We start from the raw sequence: 21294 nt of genomic DNA, 5'->3' as shown, positions 1-21294 counted from the left end.
AACTCACAGTATAGACCAGGCTGACCTCAAACTCAGAGATCTGCCTGCCTCTGCCTCCCAAGTCCTAGGATTAAAGGCCTGCACCACCACCATCCAGCAAGAAATAATTTTTTAAAAAATGTTTTTTGAGTCAGGGTTTTGTCTCATGTAGCCCAGAATGTTCTATAGCTAGACTCTGGCTTTGAGCCAGGTAGAAACAGGAGCTCAAAACAAGTAATCCCCAGCTGTGAGATTGCCTGGAACTGGAGTTAGAGATGGCTGTGAACTAGGAAATGAATCTCTGTCTTTTTTAAGAAGAGCCCATGATCTTGACTACAGAGCCATCTCTCCAGTCCCCACTTACATCTTTTTTTTTTTTTCCCACGTTCATTGGTGTTTTGTTTGTGTTTATGTCTGTGGGAGTGTTAGATCCCCAGGAACTGGAGTTATTTTATAGACAGTTGTGATCTGCCATGGGGGTGCTGGGAATTGAACCCAGGCCCTCTGGAAGAGCAGCCAGTACTCTTAATAGCTGAGCCATCTTTCCAGAACCTCCCACTCCCACCACAATCTTAAGTTTTATTCTAAGGCCTGCAAGGTGGCTCAGCTAGTAGGGTGTTGACTGACAAACCCAACAATCTGCGTGTGATCCTCAGGACCCATATAGTAGAAGGAGAGAACTGAGTCAGGAAGTTGTCTTCTGACCTCCACACATATCATGGCACAGCACGCACACACAAAATTAAAACAAAAAGACTAATTAGATTCTTAGAAGGTCCTTTCCTGAAGTAAGGTGTCATTTACAGAGCTAGCTGTTAGGACATGGACCCTTTGAAGCACAGTCTTCTCTTCCTCCCCCACCACCCCACCCCACAGGGTTTCTCTGTGTAACCCTAACTATCATGGAACTCTCATTCTGTAGACGAGGGTGACCTTGAACTCAGAGATCTGCCTGCCTCTTTCTCCCTGAGTGTTGGGATTAAAGGTGCGTGCCACCACCGCCCAGCTTGAAGCATTATCTCAACTTTCAAGTTTTCTGGGAATTAGGTTCAATGCCAATTGTTGTTTTTATTCTTTTATAGAGAGCTTTGACCTTCATTTCTTTTATTCTTTGCAGTTGGTTGTGAGAAAAGGGTGCCAGCAATGCCTGGATCGCCTGTGGAAGTGAAGATACAGTCAAGATCCTCACCTCCCATCATGCCACCCCTCCCACCAATAAATCCTGGAGGACCGAGGCCAGTGTCCTTTACTCCTACAGCATGTGAGACCTCTTAATTAAGTTGAATTCATGATTCAGAGTCATAATTTAGATCTGAGTGACTGGCTTACATTAAACCTTCAATATCTATCATTCAACATGACTAAAATATAAGTAAGGGCCAGTATATCGATGCATTCCTATAATCTCAGCCTGTAATCCCAGCACTCAGAGGAACTAGAATTCTAGGCCAGTCACTTGGAGTGGCACATGCCTTTCATCTTGCCATGTAGGAGGCAGAAACAAGTGGTTTTCAGTGACTTTGAGACCAGCCTGGTCTATGTAGTGAGTTCCAGGCTGGTTGAACTACTTAGTGAGTCCCTGTTGCCAAAATAGGGGTAGGGAAGGGCTATTTTAATGTGGCCTCCAAAAATATATAAAGATTGACTTGATTTTTATTGTATGCGACAGTTTCACTATGTAGCTGGATATATTGTAATTTGAAAAAAATGTGAAAATGTAGTTAGGTGGTGGTGGCAGCACACACCTTTAATCTCAGCACTTAGGAGGCGGAGGCAGGTAGGTCTCTGAGTTCGAGGCCAGTCTGGTCTATATTTCAAGTTCTAGGACAGTCAGGGCTACACTGAGAAACCCTGTCTCAAAAAACAAAACCGTGAAATGTGATTATACAATTTCATTTAAAAGGCTTTGAAAAGCTTCTATATATTGTCAGGGTGGCTTACAAGCACAATAATGTGCTGTTTTTATGGATTGCTTCAAAGAGGGCAGCTCTGGTCAGGATGGATCTTTCTGTGGAAACAAAGAAATGAAAGATGATTGCAGCTAGTTTTATAGATTGGTGAGGTTAAATGTGGAGCTCTTTCTAGTAGTTTTAGTAATCTCTTTGAATGGAAGATAGAATTGTTCTGTCCTTTTTTTATCTCAGCCCATTAGTTTTTTTATTAATTCAGCACCATTTTCCTGAAAATCTACCCTTTGCTATGGAATAAACAAAGTAGAAGAATATGTAGCAGATAGCTCGGTGGGTGAAGGTGCCCACTGCTAAGACTGACAACCTGAGTTTGATCCCCAAGACCCATGTTGTAGGAGAGAACTGACTCTTGGAGCTCAGAGGACTCCACATTCACTGTGGCATATGCACAAACTTGGTTGCACACTCATGCTAAATAAATGTAGTGATGGTTTGCAAATACTGTATGGCAATCTCATATGACATATATCTGTAATGCTCGAGGGAGAAAGAACGCCCAAAGCTGGTGTGGTGGTGCACGGCTGTAATCCCAGCACTCTGGGAGGCAGAGACAAGCAGATCTCTGTGAGTTCGAGGCCACCTGGTCTACAATGCGAGTCCAAGACAGCCAAGGCTACACAGAGAAACCCTGTCTCAAAAAACCAGAAGAAAAAGTGGTGGGAAGAAAAGGACTCTAGTTCAGGTCTGTCTCAGAAAGCAAAAACCAAGCAAAAGGAGACCAATCTAATAAGGCCTTGCAAATATACAAAGTAAAGAGGGTAAAAAGTGGTTTTGTGCATGCAGATTTCTGGAACTCATTCTCTGGCTGTCCTTGAATTCACAGAGATCCCCCTGCCTCTGCCTCCCAAGTGTTGGGAATAAAGTGTATACCACCACACCTGGTGTACCTTGAAGTAAAGCAGCATTATCCTATACCAAAGAAAAGTTCTTAGGTCAAGAGATAGCCAAGCTCAGGATGTAAAGTAAATAAATAAATAAGCTTATTAAAAAAAGATGACACTAAAAAAGAGGGAGAGACATAATCGAGCTTTATAAGGTAAAGAAAAGTTTTATGGTTCTGATTTGAATACTGCTCTGTTCAAAAAGAAGGAATGGAGATAAAGAATTGACTGGGTCATCATTCTTGTAAATGTAGTTTTATTACCTAAGTAAAGGTTAACGGCTTGGCTTTTTAAAACACAGCTGAAGTCATGATTTAAATTATTTTCTGTGCTTTGACGTTTGCTTGCTTGATTTTTGTTTGTTTTGATTTGTGGTCTCACGTAGCTCACTGGTCTTAAACTCTGTACATCCCTGCATGATCTTGAAATCTTGATGTTTTTGTCTTTACCACAGGAATTTGCCCCCACCTCCCACTTTGTTTTGTTGTTGTTGTTTAAGATAAGGTTTTATTCTCTAGCTCAGTCTGGTTTCTAAGCTGGAATCATCTGTCTCCTGTGTGCTGGTTGCAGTCACACCTTCCATATTTGTTGTTGTTTGTTTTTGGTTTTTTTTTTTTAATAATAATTTATTCTTGTTAGATTTATACCTCCCTCCCTTCCTCCTTCTTTCCTTCCCTTCCTCCTTCTTTCCCTCCCTCTCTCCTTCCCTCCCTCCTTCCTGCCCTCCTTCTCACTCTGTATCCCTGACTGTCATTGAACTCACTATGTAGACTTGTCTGGCTTCTTACTCACAGATGTATGCCACCAGGCTGAGCACAGCTAGCTACATTTTAAAGCCATGGATGTGATTTTCAAATCTGATCAAAAGTTAGGTGCTAGTTAATCTCATTTACTATTCAGTTACAGAGGAGTTTTTCGTTTTTTGTTTTTTAATCCTTTCTTATGTGTATGGGCGGGTGTTTTGTCTGCACTATTTTCATGCCCTTAGGGGCCAGAGGAAGGTCTCTGATACCCTGGAACTGGAGTTACGTATAGTAGTGAGCAGCCATGTGGGTGCTAGTAATAACACCTGGGTCTTTTGGAAGAGCAGCCAGTGCTTTTAATCCTGCGTCATTTTTACAGTTCCTAAAGCAGATTTTTTTTTTAACTTAATGCCACTAAGAATGTGGCTTTAGAGCCTGGCGATGGTGGCACATGCCCTTAATCCTAGCACTGGAGGCACAGGCAGGTAGATCTCTTGAGTTTGAGGCCAGCCTGGTCTACAGAGAAACCCTGTCTCAAACAAAACAAAAAGAAATAGAAAAGGAATGGCTCTCTCTCTCTCTCTCTCTCTCTCTCTCTCTCTCTCTGTGTGTGTGTGTGTGTGTATGTATGTATGTATGTATGTGTATATATATATGTGTGTGTGTGTATATATATATATATATGTAAATTTAATCCTGAGGTTTTCCAAATTAAAACTGCCAAGAAGTAACTACTGATAATAGCAGGAAAACTGGAATACTGATTAATCGTGTTTATCATAATTTGATCAAAAATAAAGAATGGGAGATGCTTCATGGAGTTTAAGTGGTGCCTCTTCCTACTTCTCCTCCTACTCCTCCTCTTCTTTCTTCTTTTCCTTTTCTTTTTTGTATATATGGAGTCTTGCTATGCTGGTCTCGATCTCTAGTCCCATGTGATTCTTCTACCTCAACCTCTGAGCAGCTAGGAACACTCCTAACTTTAGAAGGTACTTTCCTCAATGACTAAGAATTTTGCATTATTCAATCTGCCAAAACAAGAGGAAAGCTACTCTAACAGACATTAGTATTTTGAATGGCCAAAGATTTTGATGCAGAATTAGGTCATAAAGATAGAACCTTAAATGTCTCTGACATTAATTCTGTTTCTCTGATGGTATTTCTTGCATGCTAATTTGTAGCTGCTTGGCTTCTTTGAGGTTCTCAAAATGGGAAGATATATAATGAACAGGAAGTTGAATGTGGTTATGCCTATAATCAATGGTATTCTGGAGGCCAAAGCAGGAGTATCATAGCAAGTTCAAGGTGATGGTGAAAGACCCTGTCGCAGAAGAAAGGAGGGAGGGAGGGAAAGAAAGAAAGGGGGGGGAGGGAGAAGGGAAGAAGGAAGGAAGGAAAGAGAGAGAGGGAAGGAAGGAAGAAAGAGAGAGAGAGAGAGAGAGAAAGAAAGAAAAAGAAAGAAAGAAAAAGAAAAGGAGCTCTGGGGAAAATGAGTCAGGGGTTAAGAGCACTTTTTGGTACTGCAGAGGACTGGGATTTATGTCCCAGCATTCACATGGCAACTTAAAACTGACTATTAACTCCAGTTCGGAAGAGATCGAGCCACCTCTTCGGGATCTTAAGGGCAAGAAAAAGTAAAGGTATGGGTTTCCTGTCAATCTCCAGCTTACCTCAAGCACTCTGGTTATTGAGACACTGTCTCATATAGCTCAGGCTGTATCTGAGGATTTGATTTTGCACTCTTAATTCTTCTGTGACCTCTAAGTGTTGGGTGTGCTCCACCATGCGTGGCTGGCGTCTGTTAAAAACATCCTAATACCGCCTTTGGTGTCTGTAGTTAAATGCTCCTCTGTCCCTGTGATTCCTCCCCCACTCCCCCCAACATGGACTCACTGTAGTCAAGTGTCCTTGAACCTGATATCCTCCCTCAGGCAAGTGCGGGATTCCACGTAGGCACTGCTATAGCTGGCTTTTTCCTGTTCTGTGTAGTACTCTGTGGTGATTGTGTGTGTGTGTGTTGTATCTGCTTGTTTGTTTTGTAAATAATGCTTTTAATTAATCTTTGAAAATTTTCTACAATATATTTTGATTGGATTCAACTCTCACTCAATTCCTTTCGGATTTTTTTCCCAACTGTTCAACTTTATCTTCTCTCTTGCTCACTCTGTCTCTGTCTCTTGCTCACTCTTGTTTTCACCCTGTCCTCTTTCTCACTCCCCTCTTCAGGCTAGTTTGTGTTGGCTGATTACTTCTGGGGATGGTTGACATACCAGGTATCACTATATTGAGGAAAACTGACTACTTCTCCCAGCAAGAGTCAAATGGCAATAGCTGCTCGTTGAGGACATGGGTGGGAGGACAGAATGGGTATGGATGGACTTTGTGCCCAGCTCACTTCTTCTTTCCTCTTCTATGCTGAAATTTTGTCTGGCTTGATCTTGTATGCGTATTCACAATCAATCTCTATAAATTAATATGTGTATCTGCCTTATTGTATGTGAAAAACAGTTTCCTTGAATATATCCACCATCTCTGGACCTTACAGTCTTCCTCATAGATTTCCTAAGCCATGAGGGGAGGAGTGTTAATATAGACATCCTCTTTAGGGTTGAACATTCTGAAATCTCTTATTCTGTGCATATTGACCAGTTGTGGGTTTCTGTGTTAGTTGCCATCTGCTGCAAGGAGCTTATCTGATGAGAGTTGAGTGATGCATTCATCTCTACATATAAAAATAAGTCATTAGGAATAATTTTATTGCCATGTCCATTTAGCAAATAGTAGTAGTAGGTTTTCCATTAGGGCTCATGAACAATCTAACAATAGGATTTTAGCCTTGTTGACAGTATCAGATACAGGTTCTGTCATATGGAGGAAGCCTTAAGTCCACTCAAAAAGTGATTGGTTACATCTATAACATTTATGCCAGTGAGCATGCCTTGCCAACAAGGTCTTTATTTGTAGCTTTCAGAGTTCACAGCTGGTTTCAAGACTGATGATTTGTTTTCTTCTTTAGTAGCATACATAGCACTCTCTCAACACTATGAACACTAGGCAGTAAGGATGAAGCTTCTACCAACTAGATTTCTCCGTGTTTGATGACTCCTGTATTGGTGTCTCCAGCAGTAGGGACTTACAGAAAGTTCTAGATGGCAACAAATACCATTGGCAGTAGCTTTTAATGTTTGGGGTTAGGGTGGTCTCTGGACCCCATCATCTAACAGCTTAAAAAGAGGTAAGCCAGGAGTTTTATTTGGTAGTGTCAGAGTAGCTCCATTTGAAGTTTTTTCTATATGTGTATATTTTAGGAAGCTTCTACAATAGTAAGCTTCTGTATGACCTTTCCAAAGTTCTTTAATGTTAGTTATTCCTCCTGTGCTTTTTCTTCTACACCGCTTTCCCACCCCATTTATTTACTTTTTTGTTTGCTTGCTTACTTTGAATGGAATGTCACTGTGTTACCAAGGCTATCCTCAATTCCTAAGCATATACATTTTATCCCATTCTGGCCCTCTGAGTAGCCATAACTACAGTACAAGCACATATATTTTAACATTTGTACAATATTCTGTTACCATTTTTTTTTGTGACAGTCTGTCTTTGTACTTGTCTCATTGAGGGTGGAAACGATGTTTTTACACTAAAATTCTTTAGAGAATTCAAATGAATAAACGAAAGAGAGCATAAAGGTGAAGAAGTCAGCAAAGGCTCTTAAGCTCTGTACTTCAACTAAATCTTGTCATTCTGGCTTTCTTTTAGTAAGCAATGGCATCAACCATTCCCCTCCTACCCTGAATGGTGCCCCATCACCACCACAGAGATTCAGCAATGGTCCTGCCTCTTCCACATCATCTGCACTAACAAATCAACAGTTGCCAGCTACTTGTGGTGCACGGCAACTCAGCAAGTTGAAACGCTTTCTCACTACTCTGCAGCAGTTTGGCAATGACATCTCACCTGAAATTGGAGAGAAGGTTCGGACTCTTGTCTTAGCATTGGTGGTAAGTACAGCCACCTTCATCGAGCTGCCTAAGAACTTGTGATATTTCTGCTCATTCTCAGCGTACATACTGTAGACTAGATTTGTTGTTTCTCAAAATTTCTAAAATTGCTGAATTATAGATTTCATAGCAGTAATTATTTGTCAAAACATTTAATAAGACACACCTTATTATTTAAGGTGCTGATATAATTCCAGTAAGCAGCTTTGGATTTAAACAGCTTTCGGCAGTCCTGCCAAGGTCCAACCACGTTAATAGAAGGTTGTTTGTACATCAGCATAGTCAGTAGCTGGTGCATTATTTGCAAAACAATTTTAATTTTCAAAACAATATTTTGTAAAATTAGAAGTTTCATGATCTAAATAAATAGTATCTAAGCAGTTATATTGTTTAGTTTTTTATACATAGTTTCTTTGGTCTTCTTTCTATGCTGTTCACAGTGAGCCTGCTTGCAAAAAATTAACTTTCTATATTGCCATCTGGGGTGAATTTAATATTCTCAACTTAAAAGGAAAGTGCTGCCAGTTCTCAGGTGTTTCCAAATGAAAAACTGTAAGATTCATTCCTGATAGAAGCATTCTGTGTTTTTTCCTGCATGTTAGCTTTTATTTATGATGAAAAGATGAATTATTGTACTGGAACTTCAAATTAGAATTTAGGAAACCCCAGGGGATCTTCAGTATACTTGAGGGCGGGAGACAGTATAGTTGGTAGAGTACTTGTCATGTCCACAGCCCTGGGCACAGTACAATCCCAGCACTCTGTATGTTTAGGCAGAAAGATCAGCGTACAAGATCTTCCTGAGTTACATAATTTCATATTAAATTTCAGTTTCAGTCCAGCGAGCTGTATATGAGAGCCTATTTCCAACCAAAAACATAATAGGCTTTCATGCAGGGGAACCAGCCTTGAACTTTATGTGGTCTAGGACCTCTGAACTCTTGATTCTCCTGCTTCTACCTATTTAGCACAAGAATTTCAAGCATGCATGAGCTACCATTGTTTTGTTGTACTGCTTTATTATACAATAGTTTATACAATTTGGCTTTGACAAACATTTGAATTTTTTATATTTAGGGTCAGTGTATCAGGGGTCCCTAATACTACTACATGTTTGTAGATTGTTATCTTCTCCAGACTTGACATGTGGTGGTACTCACAGCCAGCATTTATTCCAGAGACACAATAAAAACAGACAGGTAGAGTGTAAAGGGGATACACAAGGGCAGAGTCTAGAGGTATCCATGCACCAGCTTCCTTAAGTTCTCCCCTTCCGTGATTACACAGGCACACTCTCCCTTGAGCAGAGAGACTAGATGCGAGCTTCTGCCCAGAGAGCCTGCACTGCTCAAGACTTCTCCTGGGGCTGGGTCTTGTTGGCCATCTATGCCTACCTTAGAATCCAATATTTTAGCATAACCAGAAACAGTGAGCCACTTCTATCACTTAGAGAAAGTGAGGTTGTATGTGTGTGTTTATTTAGAGAAAACCTACTTGTTAGTCAATTTAAACTAGCATTATTGAATTGAGACTAACTTAACCTTTTTAAAGTTTACTTTCTTGTATTTGTATGAGTATTTTGGTTTATATGCATGCATGCATTTCATGTGTGTGAAGTGTCAGAAGAGGCCAGAGGCATGTGATGGGTCTCTTGAGATTGGAGTTATGGATCATTGTAGCTGCCCTGTGGGTGCTGGTCCCACATGGTCCCTCGGAAGAGCAGCCAGTACTCATAACTTTGAGCCATCTCTCCAACCCAAGATTTATTTATTTTTGTTTTATATGTATGGGTGTTTCACCTGCATATATGTCAGTGTACCATGTACATTGTAGTGCCCAAAGGTTCGGAAGAGGGTGTCATAGACACAGGATCTCCTTTGCTCATGTTTTGTTGGTTTTCCTCAGCTGAAAGCTTTTCCAGCTGTCACTTTCTGTGCTACTTTCTCTATGGAGCTTCTTGGTCTGAAAGCCCATTTTATCACTTGTTCATGCGGACGCTCCCATTGTTATGCCTCCACCACCATTCAGCTTCAGAATGATGACTCTCCTGTAGCCCACGCTGAATTCACTCTGTAGCTTAAGATGACTTTTTGCAACTTACTTTTCTCTACCTCCCCAGGACTGGAATTATAATCATGGACCACTATGTTCAGCCTGGGTACTACTAGGATCATATTCAGGCCTTCACGTATGCCAGGCACTGTACCAGTAGAGCTACACCCCCAACCCTTTCATGGTTTGGCAATGATGTAATGAATGTGCAATGCTTTTTAAAGGACAAGGCATCTTCTGTCATCTGTGTACAGCGTTTGTTTATCCATGTGTGCTGTATGAGGAGCACTAGGTTGTTGCTTCTGCCTTGTCAGTTAGTCAAAGTTTTACATCATTGTAGATGTTTTCCCATCCAGTTTCAGATCAACTGACAGTTTGGCTTTCATGTAGAACTGCCTCCACCCCATTTTTTTCCTATTTTTATTATATTTAAAAAATTTATTTATTTAGTGTATGGGTGTGTTCTAAGGGTTCTGGCACCTTCTTCTGGCGTGCACAGGCACCAAACACATGTTACATGTACATACACACAGATAAAACCTTATATACATTAAACAAAAATAAATATTTTAAAAATTAAATATTAAGTTAAAACTTTTAATGTTTTCAGAATTGTCACCTTAAGAAGTTAATTAGAAACTGGGTTCAGTGAAAATGCATGTCATCCAGCATGGCGACAGCACTTTCACCTGTGGGGCTGTCCTACCAGCCCAGGACCTTCAACTATCGTGTCTTGATCAGTGGCTAGTATACAGGCAGTGGTATAGATCTATAGGTACACTTTATCAGTGTGAGTTTCATAAAGTGTTAACAGTGGGAGAGATTAAAGAAATGGCCCATTGTATTTAACTCTTCTAATTTTTTTAGCTTAAAAATTTGTAATTTCATGTGTGTGAGTACTTTGCCTCATTGTGTATCTGTGTACCACATGCATACCTGGTCCTTCAGAGGCCAAAGGAGGGTATTAGATCCTCTAATGCTGGAGTTACAGCTGGTTGTGAGGTATCCTGCGGGTGCTGGGAATCAAACCAGTACGCTTAACTGCTGAGACATCTCTTTATCCCTTTAATTTGCTTTTGCAACTTTGTTAGCCTATAATTTATTTTAAAAATTGCAAAGGTATGCATTAAATAATTCATTCCAGCACTCAGTAAGCTGCTGTTCCAGGCCAACCTGGATGTCAGATAGACCCTGTCTCCACAGGCAAGCAAAAGTTAAAATGCTTTCAGGTCTGGGAGCCTATCTTGATCTCTGCATTTTATCTCCCAAGTCCATTGTAAATGTTCCCTTGACTAAGTCTAACATTTTACCTTTCAAATTTTCTCTCTCTCCAAGATTACCTTTTCTGAGCCTTAGAAACAAACAAACAACAACAAAAACCTATTGGGTGGTTCAGCAGTTAAGAGCACTGTCATTCTTCCAGAGGTTCTGAGTTCAACTCCCAGTTACCACATGGTGGCTCACAACCATCTATACTGGGATCTGAATCCCTCTTCTGGCCTGAAGGTGTACATATGTAAAATAAATAAATCTTTAAAAAAATCTATTAAACTGGGAGGTGGTGGGATGTACACTCTTTAATTCCAGCACTGGGATGACTCTCTTAGTTCGAGGACACCCAAGGCTACACAGAGGAACCCTGTCTTGAAGAAGCCATTCCAGGTAGGGCCAGATATAGTAGCGCACGCCTTTAATCCCTGCACTCTGGAGACAGAGGCAGGCGGGTCCCTGGGGGCTCACAGGCTAAGGCTACGTAGTAAGACTGTCTCAAAAATCAAAACAAACAACATTCTTAAATTTATTTATTTCTTGTGAATGTGTGTATACTTGCACCACTGTATATGTGTAAAAGTTGAAGAACAACTGCGGGAGTGGAGCTCAGGTTTGGCAGTAAGGATCTTTACCCACTGAGCCATCTCACTATTATAAATGCAGAAAACTTAGCAGTCTGATTTCCTGCTGGACTGTGCATTCCTTAGAGAAGGAACAAAAAACAAACAGTTATGTTCTTGATGATTTAACAGTTGACTGAAGGCAGTCTGGTATGACAGCTCATTCATCTGAGATGCAGCCTTGAGTCTCCCTCTTGCATGCGTCGCTTACTCTCTGCTACAAATTTGTATTATCACTTTGTCCATCTATAGGGAAATTTCAGATCATTCCTTTGGGCTTTCCATATATTTTTAATCTACTTATTTTTGCTGAGTGTGTCCAGTTTTGGATGTTGAATATTATTTCTCTTTCCAGAACTCAACAGTGACAATTGAAGAATTCCATTGCAAGCTCCAGGAGGCTACAAATTTTCCTCTTCGTCCATTTGTGATTCCATTTCTCAAGGTAATTCTGAGAAGTATTCACTGTAATTTATCATCATCTCTGTGATCTCAGTGAAGGCAGTTTGCTGCATTTTCATATCTTTGTTTTATTTGGGGCTGTAAGGTAAGCAGGTTGTAAATTTGGCCTCATACATAATGAGAATAATTTCTGTTTGCAAACACTGTAGCTAGCAAAACAGGCGCAAATAAAGAAATAAAGAGGGAAGAAAGAAAACTGGAGGTATGCAAGTTTGTGGAAGGGGAAGAAGTACCATTAAGTCTTTTGGATGTGGTCTGAAGAGGAAGAGCATATGTTATCTGAGAGGAGACCATTTACAGTTGTGTCAAAAAGATGTGAGAAGGCAGTGGTTCTGTTTCCTCAAACCCCAGATAATACAGTCTACTTAATGTGCTATAGAATTACTGTTGCCTGGAACATACTTTTTGGACACATAGTTCTAAATTACCATGCTTACTTTCTTAATAAGGTTTTATTACTATGAAGAGACACCGTGACTATGGCAGTAAGGCCATACCTACTCCAGCAAGGCTATACCTAATAGTCTACTCCCTATGGGTCAAGCATTCAAACATGAGTCTATGAGGACCACTATTAAATCACCACACTTTCTTAAAAGTATTTTTATTTTGAGGTAATGTTATGCTCATAGATGAGCTATAAAGGGATACAGTAAGGTTTCTTTATGGCCCCAAGCAAGTTTCCCAAACAGTAGTATTTCACAATTGTGTCCCTCCACCCTTTTTCAGATATTTAGGGAAAAAAAAAAAAAAAAAAAGCTGTAGGTGTGATATATCTAAATTTTTCCTGGGCTGGAGAGATGGATAAGAGGTTAAGAGCACTGGTAGTTCTTTCAGAGGTCCTGAGTTCAGTTCCCAGCAACCACATGGTAGCTCACAACCATCTATAATGTGATCTGGTGCCCTCTTCTGGCATGCAGGCAGAATACTGCATAAATAGTAGATAAATAAATCTTTAAAACACACACACACACACACACACACCCCTCATATTGAATGCCCCTTTCTTCTACGTCCTTTGTATTTAAAAAGAATTTTCCTTTTTCTTGATACTAGGGATATCCAATCTTGGGCTTCAAGCATGCTAAACAAATGATCTCTCAAGGAGCTGGGTTGGGCTGGAGAGATGGCTCAGTGGTTCAGAGCACAGTCTGTTCTTCCAAAGGTCCTGAGTTCAATTCCCAGCACCCACGTGGTGGCTCAAGGAGCTCTTCCAGAGCCGTTAAATCAAGATGCTAACATTCAGACAATACTTGGTGTCTGATATACAGACTATCTCTACTAGCATCCCATTAATGCTCTTTATAGAAAAGTTAAGCCTATGTATGTTTGTGTGGTATAATCAGTTGGTGGATTCCATAGTCGTACAAAACAGTCTGGTAAAAGGATTTGGGAGAAAGGCCCTTTCTTCTCATAGTCACTCAAGACCACAGGCTGAGGAAAATTCCAGAGTCTTTAACCTGTGGCTTTCTAGATGATTGAGCACAAAATCCGTTAGCTGATGGCCAAGAGGGATTGAAATAGAGGGAAAGAGCTAGAGAGAATGCTTGCATGAAGGGTTTTGAAGGACACAGACCTGTGTGCCTATCTTTCTATGTCTCTATGTGTCTCTATCTCTCCATTGGCCAGGACTCAGTCACATGGTGCTACCTAATTACAGCAAATGATAGAAAATCTAAACTAGATGTTAGGAGAAAGGGGCTTGTTACATGGCTCATTAGTTTCTGCCACAGATGCTATTTGTGGGCTGTTTCTGTTCCACTTACCTACTGGCCTTTTCTCAGCTGAAGTATAGGGAAGCCTTTATGACCTTTCCCTAGTGGAATTGTCTTCCTGGTACATCCCAGTGATATAGCTTCTGTGCCTGTGTGCCTGTTTTTTCTGCTCTGCTAATATATGTAGTATCTGAAAGGGCTTGAGGAACAGGTAGCCACTATAAGGAACAGAAGGGAAAATGTGGCCCTGAGTCATGGCATTAAAAGACATAAATACAGGATTCTTTTCTGCTCCAAACACCAATTCCTACTCTAGATGTCCTTGAAAAACGCTTTTGTGTGAAATATATGGCACTATTAATGCTTGTGCCATTTCAGAAATGGAAAGAGATGCATTTGAAAGACTGTTCTTACTATATTGCCTGGAACTTGCTCTGTGGACCAGGTTAGCCTTGAACTCACAGATATCCACCTGCATTTGCTTCCCCAGTGCTGGGATTAAACATGTGTGCTATTTCACCTTTCCCAAGTGAAGAACCATGTTTTTTGTTGAATGTGAGGAGTGTGGTTCTGGGTCTATATTTAATCATGGCTCTGCGATAAATATTAGTATTACTCTAGAACAGTTTCTCCACTTTTAATGAGTGTTTCAGCTTTGAATAATTTTATTTTTAATCATGTGTATGAATATCTTTGTGTATATGTAAATGTAATTGTTGGGTGCTTGTGACAGCCAGAGGAGGGTGTTGGATCCTGTGGAACTGGCTTTACTGCTGGTTTTAAGCCACCTGATATGGGTGCTGGGAACCTAACTAGAGTCTTCTGCAAGAACAGGGCCCTTTAAGTATGACCCATATTTCCAGTCCCAAGAGCTTAATATTAATAGTTTAGAGGACACTAAACTATTGTAAAGAAGCTCAGCTTGCTTTGGTCTGGAACTTCCTCTTCTTGAAGCCTAAAGTATCATTTGATACATTTTAGTTAAGAATTGCTGCTAGCTAGGTTAGTATATGGGGTTACATGCATGTAATTCCAGCATCCAAGGGCCAGAGGCAGGAGGCCTGCTCTAGTTCAAGGGCAACCTGCTCTATGTAGCAAATATATGGCTAGCTGATGCTACATAGCAACATGTCTAAAAAGCCAAAGACAATGTATATGTATAAGTAATTATCATCTCCCCACCAACTAGAGAAAAGAAAAAAAAGCAATTACAGTGAATGGTATCACTACATTCTGGCACAGGATGGACACAGGTAATGATTTGGCTCCATCATCGATAATGCGCTTTTTTTTTTTTTTTTTGACAATTTAGTAAAGCTGGTTGTCTGCTATGATTTTTTTTATAAAGTTAATGTCTTCTCTGATTAAATTACTATTTTTCCACATAGCATGGGGCCACACCACTTCAGTCCCAGCACTTGAGAGGCTGAGGCAAGAAGCTCACAAGTTTACATCAGCCTGGGCTGCAGAGATCCTTTTCAAAAAAACAAACAAAAGAGTGCTGTCAAGGCTTGTAGTTAAGACCTGCCTGTCATAAGGCCCAGAGTAGCACTGCCAATTAAAAAAAAAAAAAAAAAAAAAAAAAAACAATAAAAAAGAGATTTTTTTCCCCCAGAATAAGTAACATGAACATGTATCACATATTTTAATGAGTTGATGAAGGCATCAGTGAGACCTTACAGTCAGTTCACAAGAGAATCCAAACAACAGATAACATTCATAGATCACAGTTAGTACTTTTTACAGTATTTTTTAGTATTTTTAATCATTTATTACAATTTATTTAATTTGTACCCCAGCTGTGGCCCCCATCCCTTATCTCCTCCCTATCCCACCCTCCCTCCCTCTTCTTACCCATGCCCTTCCCCTAGTCCACTGATAGGGGAGGTACCCCTCCCCTTCTGTTTGACTCTAGTCTATCAGTCCTCATCAGGACTGGTTGCATTGTCTTCCTCTGTGGCCTGGGAAGGCTGCACCCCCCAGGGGGAGGTGATCAGAGAGTGTGTCACTGAGTTGTTGCCAGAGAAAGCCCCTGCTCCCCTTACTAGGGACCCCACTTGGATACTGAGTCTTTGTGCTACATCTGAGCTGAGGTTTTAGGTCCTTTCTGTGCATTTTTCTTGATTGGGGTATCAGTCTCTGCAGGACCCCCAGGGCTCGGTTTTTATGGCTCTGTTGGTCTCCTTTTGGAGCTCCTGTCCCCTCCAGGTCTTTCTATCTCCCCCTTCTTTCATAAGATTCCCTGCACTTTGCCCAAAGTTTGGGTAAGAGTCTCAGCCTCTGCTTCAATACCTCGATCAGTAAAGTCTTTCAGAGGACCTCTGTGATAGGCTCCTGTCCTGTTCCATTGTCTTCTGCTTCCAATGTCTATTGTGTTTGTCCCCCTGAATGAGGATTGAGCATCTTTACTAGGGTCTTCCATGTTTTTACAGTATTTTTAAGGTGTGTTTGTATGTTATTTACAAAATTACAAATATTTACATTTTTAAATATATTCTGTATTTACTTATCAGTTATCTTTAAGTTACACAGGGAACAGCTCAAAGCCAATGAAAGATTAGAGTCAAGAGTTCTGTCGTCAATGAGATTGAACAAATCTAGCATACCATGTTGTTTTATAATGCTAAGTAAGAATGCTGTATACAGATGAACATTTGCAGCTGATTTAATGCTAAAGAATACCCACTTAAAACACAAGTAAACGAAATATTTCCCCTTCCTGAAGAAAATACTATTTTATTGATAGATTTATATTACAGAAATTACAGTGTTCAGGTAACATTTTAGATTTTGTTTATACATGTATGAGATGAGTACTTAAAGTTAATTATGTTTCTTAACTAACAAAGTCTGATGTGACCTTGGCCCCTTTGCTCTCCTTTAACTTACTTTAATTTTCTAAAAATGTTTTGTTCTGTTCTGATTTTGTTTGATTTGGGGGTGGGTGTCACTGCATATGTGTGGAGACCAGAGGATAACTAGCAGGAATTGTCCTTTTTGTCCACCTGTGGATCAAACTTGGCTTATCAGGCTCAGCAACAAGTGCCTTTATCTACTGAGCCCATCTAGCCCCAAGAAAATGTGAAAGCTTCAAAGCAACTTACCCCTTTCGTAAAGTACTGATATCGGTTTATTTTGGTTTTGTTCATTAAGACTCAGACTAGGTTGCCCAGGCTGGCCTGGAACTTGTGATCCTCTTGCTTCAGCCTCCCAGGTGCTAGAACTAGAGGTGCAGGATATTTTGCCTGATCTGTTACTAGTTCTTAAAACAATTTTGGACTGTAGCACAGGAGGCCAGTCAAGTCAGGAAGATATTCTGGTTTGAGGTTGTACAGGCCTATGCTTGGCTGGAAACCTTGGTGGCTGAAAGCACTGTATGACCTTTGTCAACTCTGGAGCAGCTATGCTGCTTGAACACTGGCTGTCTTTTCTTTATGTCTGAATCTATAGGCACCTATTTACTGAGCTTTTAGAATCAAGAAAATTTATCCCCAGTGGTGGTAGTGGCACATGCCTTTAATCCCAGCTCTTAGGAGGCAGGGGCATAAGGATCTCTGGTGGTTCCAAGCCAGCCTGGTCTACAAAGTGAGTTCCAGGACAGCCGGGCCAGGGCTATACAGAGAAATCCTGTCTCAAAACACCAAAAATGAAAAAAGTCACAAATGTAAAGATCTCACATGTTTCTTTTTCAATTAAGTTTTTACAGTTGTAAGATTGAGATTCTAGACCAGACTTAAGACGTATTTCATCTTGTCAAATTCTCTGTTCTTTTTTTTTTTTTCCCCAAATTCTCTATTCTTAACTGCATTATTTGGAAAACAGCATGAGGTAGGTTGTTATGGCAGCTTTTTGGCTACCATTTGAGGTTTTGTCAATTTTATTTCTGCTTTAAAACAGCCACTAATTATGGTGCCTGCTAAATTAACCCTCAGTGAGGGGGTGAATACTTACATGTATTTAAACGTTTTACTTGCTCATTTGTCCCTGAATTATGTTTAAATTTAGGGGAAAATATAATTTTTTGATGTATATAAAAAGAAATCTGAGGAAAGAATTCAGATTCTTAAAAATATAGGGAGTTTTTGTGTTTTGGCTTTTTTCTCTCTCTCTCTTTTAATCTACCGAAAGTTTTCTTAGTATGAGAAGGAAAATAATAGCAGAACATTATTTTCCTTTTCCAGATTACATTATTCGTAGTACTCTTCTTCAAAACCCCACTTCCAGAGTAATGGTAGTTTCTAGGATTCCAGGATCTTTCCAGAGAACCCTAAGAGAAGGTTGAATGTCACCGTTTGAGAAGGGTTGTGATTCAGAAGAGAGAAATGAGGGCTGTAATTCTCCTTTTTAGGCAGTGGTAATTCTCTAACTGGCTAGTCTTCAAGAAAATGTGTATTTTGGGTGCTGGAGATGCAGTTTAGTAATAGAACATTTGCCCTATCTGCATTTGGACCTATTCCTATTTCTCAGACTGAAAAATCCTTGCCGAAAATATATGTTTTAGGGCTAGAGAGACAGCCCAGTGGTTAAGGGAGTGTTTGTTACTCTTATAGACAACCTAAGTTTGATGCATAGCACCCACAGTACTATGGCTCACAACTGCTTGTAACTCCAGCTCCAAGGAATCTGTATTCTCATACACAAACACACACTTAAAAACAAAAGACATCTTTTTAAAAAATGTATATTTTAAAATTATGTGTTCAGTAAACCAGTGTTGTGTTCTGTATCAAGCCACAAAAGTAACAATACAATATAATCCCTTTAAAAAGATTGATGTTTTTAATCCCAGTGCTGGGATTAAAGGTAGCACACACCTTTAATCCCAGCACTGTGGAGGCAGAGGCAGGCAGATCTCGGTGAGTTCAAGCCCAACCTAGTCAACAGAGTGAGTCCAAGTTAGCCAAGGCTACACAAAGAAACCCTGTCTCAAAAAACCAAAACAAACAAAAAAAGTTTGTCTGCTGGTGGGTGGTGGCATATGCCTTTAATCCCCGCACTCTGGAGCCAGAGACATAACGAGGCCAGCCTGGTGTACAGAGCAAGTTCCAGGACAGCCAAGGCTACATAGGAAAACCCTGTCTTCCTAGAGGAAGAAACAGGCCAACCAGTAACGCAAATAAAAATGCCCCCTTACTACTTGGTTGTCACTTTACTTGTGAGCAAAGTTGGAGAAAGCAAAGAGGGCTTTTGGTCATTGAGATGTTGTTCTCTGTAGGCAGGGCTCAGCAGACTGCCTCTTTTCTTTTCAAGGCCAACCTGCCTCTGCTGCAGCGAGAACTGCTGCACTGCGCCCGGGCCGCCAAGCAGACCCCATCCCAGTACCTGGCTCAGCACGAGCACCTTCTGCTCAACACCAGTATCGCATCTCCTGCTGACTCTTCTGAACTGCTTATGGAGGTTCATGGAAATGGAAAGAGGCCCAGTCCGGAAAGGTGAGCAAAGAATAGATCTGTTGTGTTTTTCTGGAGCCACTCTGCTTTTAAAAAAAGAGAGTTTGGTTGTTGGGTTATAGCAGATACTGTCTTAGATGTCCTAAGGTTAGTTTTTCTTTGTCCCAACAACTCTTCTGGTAACCACACGTTGCTGTTGAGGAGCTCTGCTCTAGAGCTTAGACAGATCCACTGTTCCAGAAGTTGAAGAGCACGCAGTTCCTTCTTTATCACTCAGACACCTGCAAAAAAATTTTTTTACCGTGTGTGTGGCCCTCATATCTGGTAAGCAGCCATTGTAATGGTTCTTTACAATTGTTCCCTACCTGGAGATAGAGCTGACTCTACAGGTTAAAGACTCGGCTTCCAGAATTGTCCTTTCCCTTAAGCCACTGACGAGTGTCAGGTTGTGATTGTGAATACTGTCTGGTTAAACAACTGTGCCCTTTGCTTTGTTCCTTTGTTCTTGGCTGTTTCTGAATGATAGTCTCCAAATTGGTCTTCTTTTTTTGGGGGGGGGGATTGAGACAGGGTTTCTCCGTATGTAGTAGCCCTGGCTGTCCTTAAACTTATTTTGTAGAACAGGCTGGCCTCAAACTCACAGAGATCAGCCTGCCTCATCCTCCTGAGTGCTGGGATTAAAGGCATATGCCACCACTGCTGGGCCAAATTGGGCTTTTTACAACTTCCTCAGATTTGTGTGTTTGGTGTTTCACAGAACTGAGGACCATTAGCTGGCTTATGATTAGGGGTATGTTTACAGGATACTGGTGAACAGTAGGTGAAAGACAAGGCACAGGGTGGTACTGGGGTGTAGAGTGGATCTGTCCTCTCCTGGTAGTTGTACCACCATCACCAAGAAGATGCTACATATTCAGCTCTTCAGAAAATTCTTTGTTGTTGTTGCTGTTTTGTTTTTCCTAGAAGCTTCATTACATAGATTTGATTGGTGATATTGTCAGCTAACTCATCGTCAACTTAGGCTTCAGGTCACCTCCCCTCCGTAGGAGTGGATAATATAATTCTGCCTTGGTACTTTTCATGCCTAGCCCCAGTCTTGATGCTACCTAGGAGCTGCTTCCAGCTTACAGTTAGCTTCCTACACTAGCACTTGGAAGACTCTAGGGATTTTTAGGATTAGCATGTTGGGAAGCAGGATAAAATGGCTGCCACAATAGTGCCTGAAATCTTATTACAGTTGAAGCTGAGCTGACTTAATACAAGTCACAGAGGCAGCTTTCTTCCCAGCAGCTCACCTCCATATTGGCAAATTTGACTTTCAGTATTCCTAAACTTTATCAATCCTTGTCCCATTTAGTTTTGCCTTTCCTGTGTCACGATTATATGGTTCTGCCTAGTTGTGGGTGAATTTGACCTCTCTTTCTTTATAATGGAATAAAGAAGCATTTGCAAACTGTGCCTGACTCCTAAGGACATTTCAGTTCACACCTCTTGTTAAATGGTTCCTGAGATGGGTATGGGAGCCAGAAGTCACAGCTACAGCAGAGGCTCTAAAGTCAGATCTCTGGAGTTTGACTAAAGGCAGCCTGGGTAACATCCTGGTACAAGAGCTGAGGGGTTAGGAGTGTAACAGAATGAAGCATGTGCTTTAGTATGTGGGCTGCAGCACCCAAAGTAACCATTTCACAGTCTTCTTTCTTTGGAAATGAGTAGAACAAAACAGTGCTCAAGAGGGTTGCAGGTCCAGAGCATCTGAAGGTCAGGTTTCCCAGGGTGGTGGATTGTTGGGAAGAAGCAACTGTCCTGAAGCTGTAGGGGTATTAACATGACCACTTTGTGACAGGCTCCTGTAAGCACTTCTGATTCTTCTACAGGAGGGAAGAGAATAATTTTGAAAGAGATGCAGTTCCTCCTGAGCCACCTGCCAAGAGAGTGTGTACTATCAGCCCTGCTCCCCGGCACAGCCCTGCCCTCACTGTTCCCCTCATGAACCCCGGGGGCCAGTTCCATCCTACGCCACCACCTCTTCAGCACTACACTTTAGAAGACATTGCAACTTCTCACCTGTATCGAGAGCCAAGTAAGATGCTGGAACACCGAGAAGTTCGTGAGAGGCACCACAGTCTTAGTGAGTGATCGCTTTAAGCTGGAGGGAATTAATAATATTAAATGATTTTTAAGAACTAGGCTGATCCTGGAAAGCTGGCTC

At 41.0% G+C, this 21294-nt stretch overlaps 1 protein-coding gene across 8 annotated transcripts in view; it reads left to right on the top strand.

Annotated features, from left to right (window-relative positions):
- The window catches only part of Cbfa2t2 (CBFA2/RUNX1 partner transcriptional co-repressor 2), a 93498-nt gene that overhangs the window by 53487 nt on the left and 18717 nt on the right, over positions 1 to 21294 (top strand). For 7 of the 8 annotated variants that reach the window (XM_021647215.2, XM_021647213.2, XM_021647212.2 and 4 more), the window contains 5 exons: positions 1097 to 1240; positions 7333 to 7574; positions 11874 to 11963; positions 18946 to 19127; positions 20960 to 21213. In XM_021647215.2, coding sequence (XP_021502890.1) covers positions 1097 to 1240; positions 7333 to 7574; positions 11874 to 11963; positions 18946 to 19127; positions 20960 to 21213 — 912 coding nt within the window. The remainder of the gene's footprint in view (positions 1 to 1096; positions 1241 to 7332; positions 7575 to 11873; positions 11964 to 18945; positions 19128 to 20959; positions 21214 to 21294) is intronic. The other variant, XM_021647216.2, reaches the window with a different exon arrangement.

The sequence above is a fragment of the Meriones unguiculatus genome, chromosome 4 (genome assembly GCF_030254825.1).
Source record: "Meriones unguiculatus strain TT.TT164.6M chromosome 4, Bangor_MerUng_6.1, whole genome shotgun sequence".
In the NCBI taxonomy this organism is placed as follows: domain Eukaryota; kingdom Metazoa; phylum Chordata; class Mammalia; order Rodentia; family Muridae; genus Meriones; species Meriones unguiculatus.
The sequence above is the reverse complement of the archived record's forward strand: the minus strand, read 5'-3'. Positions and strand labels throughout refer to the sequence as shown.